A 20839-nucleotide genomic window follows, 5' to 3' on the forward strand; every position below is an offset into this window, starting at 1 on the left:
GCGGCGCTCTTTGGGCAGGTAGGACGAGAGAAAGGGGGCGGAGCTGTTTGCTGTCGCACCTGGGACAGCGGCGGGGAAAACAACCCCGGCAGCAGTCGAACCCCCGGCAGCTCGCGACCCCAACGCTGGGGAAAGCAGCCACCGCATCGCCTTGAACAGTGAGGCCCAGGGGGGCGGGAGGACGGATCCCGGTCTCCTAGCTGAATAACTGTGTGAATCCATCTTGGACCCCCGCCCCCAAAGAAAGCGCCACAGGGCTGCGAAATAGGTCGCGGACAGGCAGGCGCCGGCCGGTCGCTGATTTGTGACGCTTACACAGGCACTGCCCCCGACAGCTGGCCCAAGAAAACAAAACGCATCTGTCAAAATGAGGCAGACAACTATAGAAATCCCGGTGGCACAGCTCACCAGGCAACAGATGGAGAACCTGACAGATGAACAGATAAGAAACCTGTCAGATGCTCAGTTCTGGGCCATTGTTATCAGGTGGCTTACAGAATTCACAAAAGATTTGGAAAAAGATGAGAAAGAAGCGAAAAACACTCATAACGAAAGGAACAAAACCACATACGAGACAGATGGTGAGGATATAAAATCCAGAGTTCATTTCAACAAACTGGAATATGGAGAAGGAACAAGCAGTCAACCAATGCAGAGAGAGGAAATGGGAAGCAACGATGAGAGGATCAGAAACTTCTGGGACAGCTATAAAAGGCCCAACATAAGAATCATTGGTTTGCCAGAGAGCGAGGAAGATGAACTAGAACTTGAAAAATTGAGTGAAAATATAATAAAGGAGAACTTCCCAGACTTGGGGAAGGAAATAGACTTACAGATCCAGGAAGCACAGAGAGTTCCAAAAAAACTGGACCCAGGGAGAACCACTCCAAGACACATTATAATCAAAATGTCAAAAATTAAAGATAAAGAGAGAATCTTAAAAGCAGCAAGAGAGAAGAAAAGAATTATGTACAAAGGGGTCCCAATTAGACTATCAGCTGACTTCTCAAGGGAGATCCTGCAGGCAAGAAGGGACTGGCAAGAAATATTCAAAGTAATGAAAATCCAAAACCTACAACCACGAATACTCTATCCAGCGAAATTGTCATTCAGAATAAAAGGACAGAGAAAGTGTTTCCAGGACAAAATAAAACTGAAAGAGTTCATTAGATCCAAACCACTGTTATATGAGATGTTAAAGGGACTGGTTTAGAAAAAGGAGGATCAAGACAATGAAATCTAAAATGAAAACTGCATCACAAGAAACAACAGAAGCTAGGGAATTGAAACAAAGGCAAACTAAACAGGCAACGAGACTGGAAAAAGAACTATAGTTACGGGGAACATATTGGGGGGAGGTCAACAGGGAGGGGGAATGGGGAGAGGGAGGGAGATGATATAGGCATTAAGGATCATGGTAGGAGGGAATGGAATAGACAGAGAGAGGTTGAGAAGAACTGTATGCACAACTAATGGACATGATCTAAAAGGGGGGGACAACTGGAAGGAGGGGGCCAACGGGTGGAGGGGAGCAGAGGGAAGGGAAATTGGCACAAATGTAATATTATAATCAATAAAATACATTAAAAAAATTAAAAATAAAAAGGCACAACATGCTAAAAAAAAAAAAAAAAAAAAAACTAAGAAACCAGCATTGGTCCATTATGATTAAGTATAAACTCCAGGCTTTATTCTGATTTCACTAGTTTTCCCCTAATATCCTTTCTGTGTTCCACATCCCAAATCATATCTAGCTGTTATGTTTCCTTAGTCTCATCTGGTATATACTAGTTTTTCAGCCTTTCCTTGTTTTTCATGACTTTGGCAATTTTGAAGAGTATTGGCCAGGCATTTTTTATAATGCCTCTCAATTAAGATTTATATGACGTTTTGTCATGTGGTGTTGGATTTGGGAGAACACCACAAAAATGAGTGTAATTCTCATCACATTGTATTAGGGACACGATATCAGTATGACTTATCACTGGTAATGTTAACCTCGATCTTCTGGCTATGGTAAAGTTACTCCTCCCTTCCCTTTTTACACAGAAATTTTCAAGATGCAAGCCATCACGTGCAGCCAACACTCAAAAGGTGGGGGTATTAATTCCTGCTTCCAGGTGGTGGATATCTACATAAGTTATTGGGAATTCTCTTAAGGAAGATTTGTCTCTTCTACATTTATTAATTAATGCAATCACTTATTTATATCAGTGTGGAGTGACGCACGTTTATTTTATACTTTGGATTATAATCCATTACAACTTAATTTTTTTGCTCAAGTTGTTTCAGCTTTGGCTACTGGGAGATCTTCCAAACATCTCTTATGTCCTTTTGACTTGCCACCATTCTTTTGTTTTTTAAGGATTTCCTTACTTTCTGGCACTACAAGATCTCCCAGGTTCCTCTTGTATTTTCTCTGACCCATCCCAAGAATTAGCCACTTCTCCAAGAATCCCTATTTCCTTTTATTTGAGAATATTAGAAACTTAATCAGACCACTGGGTGTGCTCATTGCTACTAGGGTGTCACTGCTTCTAGATCCTCTTAGTGAACAGAGTTAGGAAATACGTTATGTATAGCAGTCCATGTTGCGCACGTGCTTACAATATTTCTTTATCTACATTTGTCTTCACAGTAAAGCCTTTCTTTTTTGAGTACTGTGTAGCCAACAGGGAGATTATGATTTGCTGTCTTCTACCACCAATTGTAATGTTTTAAAAAGGGAGGGTGGAGAAAGTGAACATGGAGAACTTGACAAAAATATAATTGAAGTCTCAGCCATACTCTAGTTATAAAATGTCATTTTAGAGATAAAGAGGTTCTAAGAAGTTTAATGAGATTCTAAGAAGTTAAGGAACTTGATAGTGAAACAGTCAGGATTGGAATCTGGCTTTTTGAAATGGGGCCTTTTTATTTCCACTGTGTCTCATGCCTCTTTAAGACTGATGAGTATTCTTGGCTTTGTCTTCAACTCAATAATTAACTTTTTGGAATGCATTAAACAGATGAGAATGAAAGTTTAGAAACTGGTGTTCACAACTATTATCTAACCAACAGAAATCTGCTAGAGTGTCATTAATAAAGGGATGTTGCTCTCTAGCAACATATCTTAGATTAACAACTTGAAAATGATCGTCTGATGGCCAGATGTTAGTGAGTCTTTTCAAATGATTATGATGATTATCCTATCATGTTTTACTTTTTATAACTATCTCTAAAAAAATCCTTTTGCTTTGGGAAGAGAATGATAGACCTTCTCTGGGATGGATACTTAATGTAGACACTTGCTTTTTAGAAATAGGATAGAAAGCAACGAAGGAATCTGTTTAATGTCATCCAAGGAGTTGGTGATGGAGTGAAAAAAAAAAGAGCAACTGCAACCTCCACGACCCCTTTCTAACAGGCCAACTACAAGCTCTTTTCTTTTAAATTGCTTTTGGCAGCTTGTAAAGCAGAGAAAGAACACTTGAAGGTTCCTCTCAAGAGAATCCTGAGGCTGTAGGATAGTTCTAGGATGCCTTCAAAACTTTCAGCCAGTTTCCTTTGAGAAGTGGGTGTGTTTGTACTTGGTAAATCATGTCTTGTCACCACGTAACAGTAAAGTCTCCATTCTATTCTTTCCATTTGTACCTTATTCGTTCCAAAGATTTACCATTTTATTTTGTGTGGTACACTGTAAACATCCAAGATTTTTAGGAAATAAATGGTAACAGCTGTTTTGTCCTTTACTAAATAATATTATTGTGAACCTTAACCTTGAGAGGATATATCCAGGTGTAGAAATGATGACTAGAAAAGCTCATTTTGGGTAGTCATCCCCGTACAGAATGACATTCAGCTGCTTGCTGCCAACTTCATTCAGAGAATGTCTATAAGTCTTCCTTTATTCCAATACTCCCTTATTCACATGGCTTTTCCTCTGTAAGATAGTGTGTGTTCACCTACATAAACACATACCCTGAAGTCTCATTTTCCTTTTCTGCTTTATTGTTCTCTCTTTTATCGTCGTCGTCGGCAGCCATCCGTCTCGAGAGACAATGGTGTAGCTTCTTAAGAGTCTATCTGCACCACTGAGAATGGTTGTGCAGTCCGACTCGGGAGTGACACGGTATCTGTCTCCTCCCGTGTTGAATCGACATCTTGCGATGACGCTGGAGTGTCCTCTCCAGTGAAGCTGAAGCTACAGAGCCTGGGCAGGGTGATATGGAGGGTCTGCTGTTGCCCATGCAGCAGACCCCCCCTCTCTTCGCAGCTGAAGGGTCCAAGGGAAAGACGGAGTCAATACAGCTTGGGTTCAGGTGCGCCGCAGGAGTTGCCGGTGTTGACTACAACGTCAAACCGCCTTAGGGACTCCGGCTCCGGATTTTCTGTCGGGGTTTACTCCCTTAGCCTTTCCCCTGAAGAGGTATGCCGCAAGGCAGCGGAGGTTTTTTGGAGTCAGAGTTTTCCTTCTCTGATGTGCCCTGACTGGAAGATCGAACCAGCGACACTTAGCTCGCAGGCCAACGCTCAATCCACTGAGCCAAACCAGCCAGGGGCTCTCTTTTATCACTATCTAATATATTATATATTTTACTTCTTTAGCCTTTTTATTGTCTGTTTCCCCTAAGCTCCATGAGAGCAGGGGATTTATTTTCTTCACTGCTGCATCCCCAGACCTAGAATAGTACCTGAAACATGGTAGGTACTCCGTGAACGCTTCTGAGTGAACAATGTGAAAGTTGGAAGTTGTGATCATTTGGCCCCAGGTTTTAATATAAATTCAAATAGTTGGGTTTTATTTTATAGAGTTATTTTGTATTATAGGTGAAATTAAAAGACATTATCTGAAATGGAGATTTATCTGTGTACCAATAATCTCAGAATTTGTGCATAGTGCTTTGGAAGTTATGCAGTTACTCAAGTAATGCAATGCTGTTTTCACATGTGAAGAATTTTGAAATTCTCTGCTAAATATCACTGAAGCAACTGGTGAAAGAGCTAAAAGCCAAAAAAAAAAAAAAAGAAAAAGAAAAAAGTATTTTTTTTTCAAAGCGTTAAGGTGACTTACCTTAATACTGACCCAAAGATATCTAGAACCCCAAGTAACATTACTCAGTTTGATCCCTTATTCTAGTCACTAGATTTAGAAGAAAAGACTTCTCATTATTAGTTAAGAAAAAATACCTATTTGGACTGATAGGTTACTAATAAAGAGAATATTAAAAAGAATATAATGCAAAATCTGAGGTCATTCCTCTGAAGGAGTGTTAACATTCATTAGGATATATAGATGCTAACATGTTTTATTTTTAATCATTTACTTTACATATATACTATTTTTATTTTAAATTTCTAGTGTCCGAAGTACTTGTATTTTTATTTTTAAAACTGTTGGACTCTGTTTAACCAAATATAAGATAATATAAAAGGGTCTAGCTGTTTTGTAAACTAAATCTTTTATAGTTTTTTTAGTTTTATAAACTAGATATATTATAAACTAGATCTTTTAAAACAACTCTAATGCCAAATTTCTTACAGTGTCCTCTCCAGGACAAGAAATAAACAAATAAGGAGCAATCTAGGTAGTGAATATCACACACTTGTTTGCACACTATCTTTGGACTAATGTAGTGAATGAATTGTATCTTTGTACAGGATTGACATATTGTCACATTACCACCTTTTATTTTAGAGCATCGGGGAGTCGACAATGTCCGTTGTATTAAATCAGCTGCTGCCCATGATTAAGCCTTCGAATCAGAGGACCAGCGATGACTACAGCCCTGAAGAGCTGTTGATCCTCCTAATATATATTTATTCTGTCACTGGAGAGTTCACAGAGGACAGAGACCTGGCTGAAACTGAAGAAAAAGTGAAGAAAGCCTTGGCTCAGGTCTTTTGTGAGGAGTCAAAGTTGTCACCTTTGCTGCAAAAAATCACAGGTGAGTGTCTGACAAACATGTAGAACATAAACATAGATGATACAGAAAACAGATTTAAAAACAAAAGCCATTTCAGAAAGACGACGTAACCATCTTCATTGGCATGGTTTGGAATTTCATAGGCTTGATGAATGCTACCTAACCTTTAGGATCCGAGGTTTTCATAGCAGATTTTTTTTTTCCAGTCGTGGGAGTGAAGTGGCCTTCTAGTTGCTTGTCAGAATTCATCTTCCTTAGAGCCAAAGCCTTGTTAAAATAGCACAATATTCCTAGGGCATAATACCTTAAAGGAAAATAAAATGTAGTGCAGCCTATTCAAAGGGTTTCTGTTGACATATTCTCTTTAGTATTGTCATTTCAAACTTAAAAAAATGTCTCCCTAAGATATTACACAATGATATAGGATTAAAAAGTTGCCATTTTTCCAGATTAGTTTTCTATTTTGACATGTCCTATTTCATTTGAATCTGAGTTCGTTGGTGTTATCCTAAATAATACCCAGACATCCTAGTAAAGTGGGCTATGTTAATTTGGGAGAAATATATAATTAAATATAATACAATCTAACTTTTCACTTCTAATAAGAACTTTGATATAAGTCATAAAGACATTTATGTGGTTTATTCTGTATCAATTTCAATATTTTTATTTATATTTTCTGTGAAGCTTATTTCCATTAGTATGGACTGAGTCTGGGTCTATCTGAGAGTGAGATGTTATTATTAAAACATGCATAAAACTTAAATACTTTAAAAACATACCAAGTTTCCATTCACTAATGAATGTGTGTGTGTGTGTAGGTGTGTGTAGGTGTGTATGGACCTCTCCATTCAGGAAGGCTCAATTGAGGTAGATTATATATCTTCCAACTTCTCCTCCTGTCCCCTGTTGTGCCTCCCTGGGGGGAGTATCCAGGTTGCTCAGAAGCAGGCTGTGTAGCTGCAAACTAAGCGTCCCAGGCCTGTGTGTTTTCCTTTGTGCCCGCCGCTGACCGTTCCTACGTTTGGTTATGAAAAATGAAACCCTGAAGAGATGGAAACTGAATGAAGTTTCCACAAAAATGAGACATTTTCTTGCTTAGTATAGAACCTCTTTGCCAACTGAAAATCTACTTAGGGAAAACCTGTGGAATTCGTTCCCATTTCACTTAGGTACAGTACTATATGTGATTACATGAGTTTGGTCATAAATGAATATTAAAGCTTTAATATGGCTTATACAGTGCTTAGAACAGTGATTTGATTCAAAGTAAAATTGAATTCTAGGAGAATTTAATCGGATGTTATTCTTGAAATGCATAATTTCAGAAACAGACAACAAAGATGGTGTGTTTTAGCTGAGGTGATTTGGACAGCTTCTCTGTAACATTAGTATACTACTATATTATTTTGGGAATTGAAGTCATGCTCTAAGAGTACTCATTTAATATTTGCTCAAGGTGTTTATTGCCCCAACATTTCATTCTTTATTAGTTTCCCTACTTACAATTGCTTAGGATATTGCATTTTCTTGTTTTTTAACTGTGATTTTACATTTTAAAACACTTCTGTACATTCATGTTCCTAACAGGAAATTTTTTAAGTTTAACAGTTGAAGATTAAAAAAATAAGAATTTGCAAAAATTTTAGTATATTAAAAAATTTTAAGGACATCTTATTTTGTAATACTGAGTATATATTTCAGTTTAAACAAGATGGGTAAGATATGCTACTTAAATTTGACTTGAATGAACTTACCAGTGGAACACACATGCATCGATAAACCTCTGTGCACACCAAAAGGACTTTCTTTCTGAAGGTAGACTTTTACTTGGCTGGTTAGGCATACTGTTATTAAGTATATTGTAAGGTCAATTGTCCTGAGAAGTAGGGTGGATGTTTACAGTTAGCTGCTGAGGAGAATGCTTAATCTACATCGCATGATAAAATGTACAAGGATGGTGTTAGGGGTGTCATGACTCAATCTTATAGAATAGATTGGGATACCCCAGTATTTACTGGAAGAATCAAATTGCTTTCAAATGTGCTTATCATGGAACTAGGTTAGCCTGGCTTTTTACCATAAACAGTGTTGTGCTTATGTTATTCCAGTTTATAGTCTTGGCTTACTTGTTATTGGGTGGCAGAATTTATCTTATGCCTTGTGCTCATTATGTGGTTGATGAAATTTGCTTTAAACGTATTGTTGAAAACAAGCAATTAATCAATATAAGAATTCTACGTTTTATAAAATGCTATAATTTTACTAATCTTAACTGTCAATAGGACCAAGAAAGCAACACTTTTTCTGCACTTAAAACTTAAGCATGTTATCATCACCCAACTGCTAAGTGATAGAGCTAGAACTTGAACCCTGGTGTTCTGGATCTAGAGCCCATGTTTTTAAACACAAGCTCACTTCCATAATCACTACATTAATTATATATTATATTCTCTGACTTATTATTGTTTTACACTTATATTTTTTTATCCTCACCGAAGGACATGCTTTTTGATATTAGAAAGAGGGGAAGGGAGAGAGAGAGGGAAAGAAACATCCATGTGAAAGAGAAACATCGATCAGTTCTTAGTTGCCTCTCGTATGTGCCTTTGCAGGGACAGAACCCGCAACCTAGGCATGTGCCCTGACTAGGAATCGAACCCATGACCTTTTGACTTACAGGACTAAGTTCCAAACAGTTGAACCACACCAGCCAGGGCTATACTTATTGTTTTAAGCCATGGATGCTCAACCATTCCATCATGTTCTTAGTTTCTGAACAGTGTTAATGTTTTAGATATTGCTTGTGATTTTTAGTCTTTTTATAATAGCTACTTATAGATGTTTCCTTATACCTTCCTATTTTTGTGCATTTTTCCTCTTTGTTTCGTTATTGCTATAAAGAAATTAAAATAGCATTTCAGTCATTGAAATCTGTTGGTTTTTAAGTTTTTCTAAAACAGGACTAACAAACTTAAATTTTTTATTTCAATAATATCTCTTGATAATAATTGCCTTGTGTATAAAATTTATATTTCCTTTTATATGTTAAATATGTAATTTAATTTTGAGAATTTCTTTTATTTCTTTTTATTCTTCCCTTTTATGAAATGGACAATGATAAATTGTAATTGGCAAAATGAAACAATGTCAGCATAGTCAGTGGCAGCATACTATTTTGTTTTAATAGATACTTTTGGGGAGAGTGGTAGACAAAAACTCTTTTCTACTCACACAAAATAACAAGGGTTGGCTCTCCATGTGACAGCAATGGGAGCTGAAGAAAAAAAGTTGGTATGGCCTAAATATGTCATTTAATGTTGTCCTTTCTCAGTCTTGCTAAGTTCAAAGAGAGTATCAGTTTCCATATATGTTAGCATTTGCATGGCAGTCACAAGAGAAAACAAAGGAAAACCATCTGAACTCTCTTCAGAAAATGAAATCAAAATGCTAATTTTAAAGATCTGTACAGACTTGGAATGTCATCCTGCAAGAAAAGCATAGGGCTCAGAGACAGAAATCCTTGATTCAAATGTCTTGACTTTGCCATTTCCCAGTAGTGTGTATTAGTGGACAAATCACCCATCTTTGATAATAAACACAGGTGCCGTGTTGACCACTAATGATTTTGCCAAGAATAAAGCAATGTTATAAGTGTGAGCTAATTTTTGCAGTATTGTAAATGGGCCATTTTTTCCCCATTGATGTTATTATCTCGATAGCATCTAGCTGTCATGTGGGGTAGTGCTTCCCACCCTTATTCACATTGTGATGCACTTAGACAGTGAGAATGTTTGCACAGTATACTGAGGTAGATGGACAGGTGTCCTGTGGTCAGAGGCAGGCAGCCCTGGGGGCTCTGGCCGCTCTAGGCCCTACGCAGTTGACCTGTGAACCAAAGTGAAGCAGCAGCTTGGCACACCTGGAACTCATTAGGGGCAAATCAGCGTGCTAAGATTGGTTGGTCACAAAACAAAGAAAAGCAAAACTTTCATATGGATTTTAACACCCAAAAGTATTCTGGAAAAATTTCTTTTTTGGTAAACAATTTTTATATTACTCACTGATTTATTTCCTGAAATATTATACTATCTTTATGTTTTATTTAATCTTTATTGCATTTTTTCCATTACTGTTTAGATCCCTTGTACTCTCACCCCCCAGCAACCACCACACTGTGGTCCGTGTCCATGAGTCCTTTTTTCCTTTTTGCTCAGTCCCTCCACCCCCTAACCACCCCTGTCCATGAGCTGTCATCTGCTCTCCATCTATGAGTCTGTCCCCATTTTCTTTGTTAATTCAGAATGTTCATTAGAGTCCACATATGATTGAAATCATATGGCATTTGTCTTACTCTGACTGACATTTCACTTACGTAATGTTCTTCAGGTTCATCCGTACTATCACAAAGTATAACACTTTCTTCTTTTTATGGCCAAGTAATATTCCAATGTTCCATAGTTGTTTTATCCACTCATCTATTGATAGACATTTGGGCTCCTTCCATTTTTTGGCAATTATAAGTAACCCTGCAGTGAGCATAGGGGTACTATGTTCTTTCAAATTAGTGTTTTGGGTTCCTTTAGATATATTCCCAGAAGTGAGATCGCTGGGTCAAAAGGCAGATCCATTTGTAATGTCTTGAGGTATCTCCATACTTTCCCCAGTGGCTGCACCAGTCTGCATTCCCACCAACAGTGCATGAGGGCTCCCTTTTCTCCACATCCTCGTCAGCACTTGTTGTTTGTTGATTTATTGATGATAGCCATTCTGACAGTTGTGAGATGGTATTTCCTTGTGTTTTTAATTTGTGTTTTTCTGACAATTAGTGACATTGATCATCTTTTCACGTCTATTGACCATCTGTACGTCCTCCTTGGAAATGTGTCTATTTGATCCTTTGCCCATTTTTTAATTAGGTTGTTTGAGGTTTTTGTATGTTGAGTTTTGTAAGTACTTTATAAATTTTGGATATTAACTCCTTATCAGATATATCAGTGATATGTTATGTTCTTCCATTCGGTGGGTTATCCTTTTATTTTGTTGATTATTTCCTGTGCTGTGCAAAACCTTTTTAATTTGGTTAAGTCCCATTTGTTTATTTTTTCTTTTGTTTCCCTTGCCTGGGGAGATATATTAGATAAAAAATTGCTATGAGCAATATCTGAGATTTTGCGGCCTATGTTTCCTCCTAGGATTTTTATTGTTTTAGGTGTAACATTTAAGTCTTTGATCCATTTTGAATTTATTCTTGTGTGTGGTATAAGATGGTGGTCTAGTAATCAAAATAGCATGGTACTGGCATAAAAACAGACATGTAGATCAATGGAACAGAATAGAGAGCTCAGAAGTAAACCCACACTTTTATAGTCAATTAATATTTGACAGAGAAAGCAAGCACATAAAATGGGCTAAAGATAGTTTATTCAATAAATGGTATTGGGAAAATTGGACAGATACATGCAGAAAAATGGAATTATACTATCTTTTAAGAAAAGGTCAATAAGGGTTAAATCTGTTTAGTTAGGTTTAGTGTTAAGCCAGGGAATGAATTATTTAAAGTATCTAAAAATTATGTGGTTTGACATAGAGTCATGATAATGCCTCGGAAACTGTAATTTACATTTGTTAGAATCTTATTTTACTTCCTGTTGATAATTTAGGATTATCACTTACTGTATCATGGCATTAGGATTGCATCTGGATATATATAATAGAAAATTTACCGAAGAAGTTTAACAAACTGATTTATTTTTCTCAACTGCAAGTTCAGAGACGGGCAGTAGAACTCTCTCTGGCTTCTCCTCCCTCTCTCCTTCCCTCCCTCCCCCCCTTTTCTTCCCTCCTGAAGGTGTGTTTTTGTCATCATGGTCCTAAGATGGGCACTTCTTGACCTCGTATTGTGTCCATGTTTCAGTCAAGAGGTGAGAAAGGATGAAAGTAAAAGACATTTAGGAGCAGAGTCTGCCCTTTTTTATATTAGGAAAACAACAGTCTTTCTGTAAGTCCTACCCAGAAGACTTGTATCATTGGTTAAAAATGGGTTTCTTGACCACCTCTGGCTACAAGAGAATCTGATGGATATTATTAACTGGGCATATATCTGTCATGAACAAAGTTAGGGTTCTGTTAGAAGAGAGAAGATGAGAATGGACATTAGGTAAGAATCTTGCATTTGTTGTAATTATCATTATAGGCTTCCCTGCCAGAGGAAATTTTAAGGCACTATAATGTGCTGTGAAGTGGAGCAATGCCCAGCGTGCATGAATTTTACAGTTATTATATTGAGATGTCCTTTAAAAGTATGTTTTGAAATTTGACATGCTATTGTGTGCAGGTATCATGAGACATATCACAGATAGTTTCAGCTTATAAATCTTTATTGAATGTGTTGGTATACCTAGCATTATGCTAAGCATAGAACTCCTGGAGGCAGTGGTAGTAGAAGGTAACATCTCTGCACACAGGATTTGGAGTCAGGTGGATGTGGATCAGACGGTTCTGACTCTGGATCTCAATCGTGTGATCTTGAGTAAGTCATTTAACTTGACTGATTTTCAACTTACTCATAAATCAAGTGGAAATAGTAACAGTACTGAACTCATGAGATAAAATATTCGAAGTTCTTGGTACAGATTCTGGGGCATACAGTGTCATCAGTATATGTTATCTGTGTCATCATTATTTTTATTGTTAATATTATTGTTGTCATGACCATTATTATCATCAGGCAATATTGCTTCTCAAAGAGACTGCAGTCATTTTAGAAACAAGACAAACACAGAAAACACTACAGAACAACATAATATCATACAAAATATAATTAATCATCCAAAATGTGTGAATTTGAATGCTATGATGACTTGGTATTAAATGACATCTATGAACAAAGAATTTCAAGTTACTGAGTTGGGTCTGACCAAACAGAATCCTATATAGACAAGGATTGGGGAAGTATCAGGCAATAACAACATTGTAATATCTGACAATCCTAGATAATACTGTAGTGTTCAAAGTACTTTTATATATGGTATCTTGTTTGATATGAAAAGAATGTATGAATTTGAGCCCATAAACTCACGTCTAAAATATAAACCCCAAATCTGAGCTGAAATAAGATATATTTCTAATGTTGAGTTCTCTTTGTGATAATTGATTCAGAAATATATTGCTAGTATTTCAAATATGGTTTGGGAGGGAATATAAAATTATATCTAAATTTGGAAATAGTAAAGTTGCAGTTTTCACTGTGTTCTTATTTTTTCCATGGCAGTTTCCTCCCTAATAAGTTTTTGTCTTTAGGTAAAAGCTAATTACCTTCCTGGGTGGCCCTGTCGTTGCCTGCGTTTATGATAGGTATAAGGACTCAAAGGCATATACTATTATGTTTTTTGGATAGAAAAGTTCTCAACAATTATCCAGTCTATTCATTTCACATATGAGAATATCAAGACCCCAAAAGGTTGACTGACCTGCCCCAAATTACCAATCAATAGTCTGTTCAATACAGGGATGGGACTTGAGATGGCATCTCCTGGTTCTTAGTTCAAAATTCTCTTTAGTAGATCAGTGATTCCCAAGCTTAGGCTCATGGATCCCTGGGAAAATATAGGACTTAAAGCAAATGCTTCACTGCTTCATGGGTGCTTTACATGTCATCTATAAACTATTACTCATCACATATAAATATGCAAATATTTGTGATTCTATTATGATTTTAATATTTAAATTTATTTCGAGTTATTGCAGAAGTTATAGAATTTTTCCTTTGTATCTTTCAATTGACAGATACCAAAAGCATAATTACATGCTTCTTTCATTAAGACTGAATACCCTTTGCTAATTTTCATTTTATTTTCACTGCTGTTTTTCTAAGACCTAAGCTGTTTTACTTATCTATATCACTTGCTGGTCCTTGTAAGCATTTGAATTTGAGACTCCTAATAGAACCCATGGTTAAAAGGGAATAAGGAGTGATAGGGACTCTGTCAAACTGGAGATCTTCTAATTGTTATAAGGAGAGCATGAACCTGATGTTGCCAACCCCTCAATAAATCAGGAATCTGAATTTTTAAAATTAAAAATTAACCACGTTTAAGAAATTAGGTCATTTTCTAAAACACTGAGTGAAAAAGAGGTGTCACTGAAGGGCAGAATTCAACCTGTTGATTTGGATAAAATATATAAATTGTCTTCATGATGGATCATGATTTTTTAGTATCGTATTCAGTTTTTTAAAGTTTTGAGGGAATTTGTTTCCTAAGTTTTTCTTTCTCTGTTCCTTCTCACTTATCCATTGTCCTGTGTAACATCAACCACATATAAGAGATGAGGAAGGGTGGGTCCGGTTTGGAAGGCACCATTGTTAAGGACACTGGGAAGGTAGCATAGTCTAGTGGGCTCTCCCCTGGCATTCACTTGCATTCTGTAATGCCTATCTAACAGAGGAAAGTCTCTTTATCAACTCCAAATGAGAAAGCAGTTAAGAATTTGTTTTCAATAGGCTGTGCAAGGCAACTCATGGTATTTTAAGGTCTGGTTTGCAATGGCAAACATGTATGTTCCCTTATTTATAGAAAAACAAAGCCACATCCTACAACCAAGAGTAAAAGTCTATTGCGATGATTTGTTTATGACAGCTTTTCTCTTTTGAAAAGTTCAGGTAATCATAGACCATATAAAATTATTATTGCGATCCATGGCTGCCACTTTATTATAAAAACTAGCATCTCCATTAACACAGGGCATAGACATTTTGTTTATTATGTTAGTAGGGGTATGTCTTTTAAACAAAGCTTTTTTCATAGTGGGCCAAGTACTTTCTCGAGCCTTGTAGAAAGTTTTCGGGTAAAATATGAAGTACTTCCAAACAGAGAATTGTGAAAGATGAGGAGCTAACATGAATGTCTCCCTGTATGCTTCCTTTATGCTATCACCTCTGCATTCTTTCCTCATCTCACAGCTTTTCCTCAGTAATGCATCAAATTCAGAATATGCATTTTTGCAGATTTTTGCTCCTAAGGGCACTATTCTGATTGAAAAACAGTTTTCAGGATTTCACAAACCTTTCCCTTGAGAAGTTGTTTTCTTGACCTTGAGCATTCCTATTGGTTTGGCAATGACGAGGATGGTGGTGTGGTAACCGGACGGTTGATCCTGAAAGTTCATCGCCAGTCTTCGTGTTACCCACACTTGAGTGAAAACGTCAGCTCATTATAGTAAGTGACAGCGTACAAAATCGTGGCTGTGGAATCCGCCCACTCGGCTGAAGGAGGACTTCAGGATATAGGGGAAAACTCGTTTCAAAAGCGATTCTGCCTCATCTCATGATTCTAATTAATGGACTCTCGGTTATTGCGGTGTTCCAGTATCAGAATTTGCATTAGGAATACACCTTCATTTCGCATTTCAGGTTTCTTGTCTCAGAGCTGCCAAAACAAAACAAAACAAAACGCAAAACAGACTCTTGTCTTCCATTATGGTTTGCAACACTGTTTGGTATAATAGGGTCTATTTTTCCTCTAGATTTCTAAGATTTCTGCTGGAAAGTCTGATGAAGAACATATGTCTGCCCTAAATCACTCCCATGAGAAATGTTGCAACTGTTACATTTAGTTTTACTGTCCAACATATTAAAATAGTTAACCACAGCACATATTACAGAATAGCTATATCAAGTGAAGTTTAAAATATTTAGTTCATATTTAAAATATATCACAAGCTATGAAGAAAGATATTTAGAGCTGCCTATTACAGTGGCTAACTAGTTAAGTAATTTTGCTAACATATTAAGGGATCACTACAAATTACTTTCTCAAGTATTTAATTTTTTCCATGCCACATTATAAGAATGATCATTCTTAACTAAGACACTGGAATGAATCTTTTTGCACTAATGTTTCTATGTGTACAAATATGTGAGCTATACTGTCCATGTCACTAAATTGTGTGTCTGCACATGATGCCAATAATCCTAATTGTGGATGTAACAGAAAAAGAGATTATTGCTGATTCTTAACTGCATGTTAGATGTGGCATAAATACCTCAATCATGAAAGAGAAGAAATGGAACGCAGAATGCAGGGTGGTTTTCCTGAACACATAGCTATAGACCAGATAGGAGAGATGGGGTGATCTGGTTGAAAAGCAGAGAGGGGGCCTTATTTCTCCTCCTAAGTCTCTCTCTAGATGTGCACCCTTAAGTCACTTAACTTGCTTCAGAGTGAGCATCCTTATCATAAAATAAGAGTCTCTTTAGGTGAATCTAAGGTCTCTTTTTTTCTCTTCCATTCTATCGTTCTAGTTTCATATGCTTTTTATTTTTAACTGAATCAGTATACTCCTTTCCCTCAATACCCCTCTGTCTTTTTCAGGATACCACTGTCCTCTCAGGAGGGAAGCAATCTCCACTGACACAACCTCAGCCCCTGAAGCAGCTGGCCACTTTGTGCAGCCCAGCTCTTTTTTTTTTTTTTTTTTTTTTTTTTGAGATGCTGTTTTTGTTTATGTCTCTCCAAAGATGCTTTCTTTTTTCCCCCTTTATTTTATTTTATTGTATTGCTGTTCAATGATAGTTGTCCCAATTTTCCCCCAGTGCTCTCTCCTGCCCCCCGCCCCCCGCACAGTCAATCCCCACCCTGTTGTCCGTGTCCATGAATCTCTTATACTTGTTCCTTGACTAGACACTTCCCCTTCTTTCCCCCCTTCTTCCCCAGCCCCCTCCTCTCTGGTAGCTGTCACTTTGTTCCTTATTTCCCTGTCTCTGGTTCTGTTTTGCTCGTTTGTTTGTTTTGTTCATTAGGTTCTTACATTAGGTGAGATCGTATGGTATTTGTCTTTTGCCACCTGGCTTATTTCACTTAGCATAATACTCTTCAGTCCCATCCATGCTGTCGGGAAAGGTAATTCTTTCTTTCTGCTGTGTACTATTCCATTGCTTTCTTACCCTCAGGTACACACTGGCCCATGGACTTCTCTCAACATCTCTGACTCCACATCTCCCCACTCATTTATCCTACCTTCTCATGGATGCCAGCCTAACATTATTAAATTTAATTTTATATGTTACCCCCTTTACCCTAAGCTTTTTCCTCCACTATTACAGCCATACCTTCTCATTGTAGAAAATTTGGTAACATAGAGAACAACGTAGAAGCCACATACAAATTTTATTTTATTGAATCCCTATGAAAAATATATATATGCTGCTTATGACCTTTTTCTTTTTAAATTTATTTTATTCTTAATAGTTTAAAATCAGAGCCCTTTGATTATTAAGGTTATTACTATTTAGTCATATATTTTGCCAATTTATTTTTCATGTTGGTACTTGTCTTTCATATTTGCTCATGTAGGAAGTCCAGGGACACAGCCACATTTAGGAGAGTGGGGGCAGGGATTTGGAGCAATGGACAGTGGGCTGTGATTGACAGTCCATTGTTGCCACTTAGAATAGCGGTGGAGCGATTCCACAAAGGAAGGGTTACTGATGTACAAAAGCAAGGTAGGTCCACCACAAGAACATTCACTGATCGACCAGTTTTATATCTTTCTATTAAAAAATACATCTTATCTTTCCTTTCTTGAGTTTAATATTTTACCTATAAATAGATGAAGATTTCATTTATACCTGAATAAGTACCTCAAGAGTAAGTATTTGTATGCCTAAGAATAATTGTCTGGAATTTTCATAAGGGTCTTAGAAAACAGCATCAGAGCAACTGTCAATTAAAGTAATTCTTAGAACTAATGCTGCTTTCACCATGTGAATGCTTCTCAACACTCAAGTAGCAATAATTGTGCCTGTCATGCACAGCTGTGTAATTATACATAATTCTTTGAATATAAGCTTTAGAAGGGCAGAGATTGTCATTTGGATGAATTTTAAAGCTCTAGTCATGTTTGTATGTTTTTTAAAATATTCAGTCAGATTTTCCCCCTGATTACAGAAGACTTACTTGTTTATTGTAGAATACTTGAAAGATCTTTTGCTCTTTAACAAACACAGAAAAAAAAGAATTTAAAAATTACCTAAAACCTACCACCCAGGGAAAACTACTATTATTATTTTGATGTGTATTTGATGCATGCTTCTCAAGTGAAGGTTTCAGCTGAGATTTTGTTTTAAATGTGTTTTACTGTTTATCTATTTAGGTTATAGTGCATAGAATAAAGAAGGCATGGGTTTATTTTCCACATAAGGTTTTTAAAACTAATATTGGAAAGGAAGTTGTTGAGAACGTTAGTGCTGAATCCATGTTCCAAGTTCTAGGAGACATTATCCTCAAAAGTAAAACCAAAATATAGAGAAGGACCGTTAGGACCTAGGGCAGGAGGAAAACATTTCAGTGTAAGTAGTTCAACCTAACATTCCAGCAGAAGAAAATTAGTGAGAGACACAATGGGCTCTAGGTTTTGACATATTATTTTATTATGTGAGAATAGAAGATTAACATTTAAAAAGCCAGAAGGAGAACATATGTGTACAATGACAGTGATATTGGTGTGTATTTTAAAATTTAGTTTTAAATGTAACCACAGCTGTAATTCCCATAGAAGCCTGACATTTTCTGCCTTAATGTGCTGCCTGTTTATTCTGTCCTTAGCACCTGGACTGAATTGGTCCCAAATGGAATTGTAATTTTCACTGAAGTGTTTAGAAAATGAAGTCCCCTTCTTTTTTTTTTTTTTGTTCTTCTTTTCGTTTTAAACACAAGACATATGCCTGCACCTCTTCGTCAGGCTCTTGAGTTGTTGCCAACCTGACAGAGAACCATCTGGAACAGGAAACTGATATGGTACAGTGTTCATTAACAATTTACATTTTCCAACATGCAACATGGTTAGCAATTTAATTTTAGAAGCTGTGGTTTTGTCCAAACTATACTCTAAAATAATTGGACTCTTTATTTTCTTATTTTTGTTTTGGTGATTAAAAAAAACAGTTAAATCTGATCTTTTTTTTTTTTTTTTCCATGTAGTGATGTCAGATTTGGAGTTTCTATTCTGTGCAAATCACCACCTTGCAAAAAAATTCAATCTTTGGCCAAGAAAGGTTTTTTTCCTAGATAAAATGTGATTGTCTACTTCCTAAGTGGGAGAATACACACCCTTCTGTCTAAGTAAAGGCACGATGCACCAAGTAAGCTATAACGCTTGACATAGTACACAGTATTTTGGTCATCTCTTTGATGTACAAGAAGTGAAGTACATGTTTTCATCTATTAAAAAACTTAGAACACTTTAGATTCCATTCCCAGAAGCAGATCGCACAGTACCAATGTATTCTGTAACTGTATCTTTATTATTGTTTTCAAACGGTCTTCCCTTGCTTGCCATCTGCCTGCTCGCTCCTTCCCTCCTAATCTCACGCCTCTGTGAGAAGACCAGTCACGTGGGAGTTTGCACACTGCATCTTGATGATTTCAAGTTGGTCTCCCTGAGAACGCAGAAGCACAGACAAGATGACACCATCTGAGATGAGTTCAGCCTTTTACTTTAGAAATGGATATTTAATGACTTTTGACTTTAGAATGATTATAGCATTCAGAGAAGCAGCCCTCCCAGGTATTAGAATGGAAGAGTTGAAGCTATTATTTGTCAGGACAACTCTATACAGAGTTTAGAATAGAACAAAACCACCAGGGTATGTTGGTTGGAACTTTTTGGTAGGGTGTGTGCAAATAAAAATCCAAATATCAAATTCCTAATTACTTCCTTATTGTTATTATCTTTAGAGTTCTTTCTTGAGCCAATTTATACCTACATTTATCTTAAATTCGGATTAAGCATGTGAAAAATCGGGGAAAAAATTCTTGGAACATACATGCATATTGTTTTTTGACTGGCTTTTTTTTTTTTTTTTTTAAGGACATGGCCCTTGTTTTGCATTTGGGCAGTGAAAAAAAAATCAATGTTTTGCTTAAAAATAGTACAATAGCAAACATGAACATGATCAGGCTGAAAAAAAATCTGGGTCATTACTCTCCAGGGTAGGGAGGAGCTAGAAACAGCTGCCAAGTAGTATCCTACCCCCACAATGTCCTCTGTGTCTGGACAAAACGACACACCCTCTGCATTGGACTTGACCGAAGTGTAGAATGTCATTTTTCTATGATCACTTTCTCACTCAGGAGGCCTTTTTATTCTCATATGCTTTGTTATAGCCCCAGGCTTTTCAGTTCCTTAAATACCTTATACTTGCCCCAGACTTGAGTCCTTGCACAAGTAGTTCTCTCCAGCTAACTCTCCGCCCCAGCCCAGTAACCCCTTTTGGAGCTCAGCTCAGACCACACCGCCTGGGGTTAGCACCCCCGACTCTCCATTCTAGCTCAGCGCCCTGCACCCCACCATGTATCCAAAGTGAGCAGTTTATTATATGTTTGTGTGATGATTTGATTAGTGTCTGCCTTCCCTCCCTACCATAAACTCTGTGAATTTTGTTCACCATTATATCTCAAGCACTGATCATGCTTAGGGGCACGTGGAAGGATCTTGGTGAGTGTTTATTGAATGAATGAGGGAATTAGGAAGTTCTGACTCATCTTCAGTGTTTAGCCTGACACTCTGCAACGTGGCAAATATGTTGCAGCTTTACCAGAAGAACATTTTTGTTGCCTAAAATGAGTGGGATAGTGCAAAATGCTAGTGAAGAAAAATGCGAATGAGAAAGGCTTTAAATCCAGATAAATATTATGTTTACAAATCCTTCTGTTTTTCTCCCAAGGATTAAATTATTTATTTATTTATTTTGATTGAATTTATTGGGGTGACATTGGCTCACAAAACCACATGGGTTTCAGGTGTACAACTCAATGAAACATCATCCTCACACTACATAGTGCGCCCATCATCCTAAGCAAAGTCTTTCCTTCCTCATTTTCCCCACTTTGCTCACCTCCAACTACTCCCCCTCTTCCCCTCTGGCTAGCACC

At 37.1% G+C, this 20839-nt stretch overlaps 1 protein-coding gene across 2 annotated transcripts in view; it reads left to right on the plus strand.

Annotated features, from left to right (window-relative positions):
- Positions 1–20839, plus strand: part of SCFD2 (sec1 family domain containing 2) — a 313820-nt gene that overhangs the window by 103936 nt on the left and 189045 nt on the right. For both annotated transcript variants that reach the window (XM_090266890.1, XM_090266891.1), the window contains exon 5: positions 5678–5927. In XM_090266890.1, coding sequence (XP_090123016.1) covers positions 5678–5927 — 250 coding nt within the window. The remainder of the gene's footprint in view (positions 1–5677; positions 5928–20839) is intronic.

The sequence above is a fragment of the Furipterus horrens genome, unplaced genomic scaffold (genome assembly GCF_987537825.1).
Source record: "Furipterus horrens unplaced genomic scaffold, mFurHor1.1.pri manual_scaffold_2, whole genome shotgun sequence".
In the NCBI taxonomy this organism is placed as follows: domain Eukaryota; kingdom Metazoa; phylum Chordata; class Mammalia; order Chiroptera; family Furipteridae; genus Furipterus; species Furipterus horrens.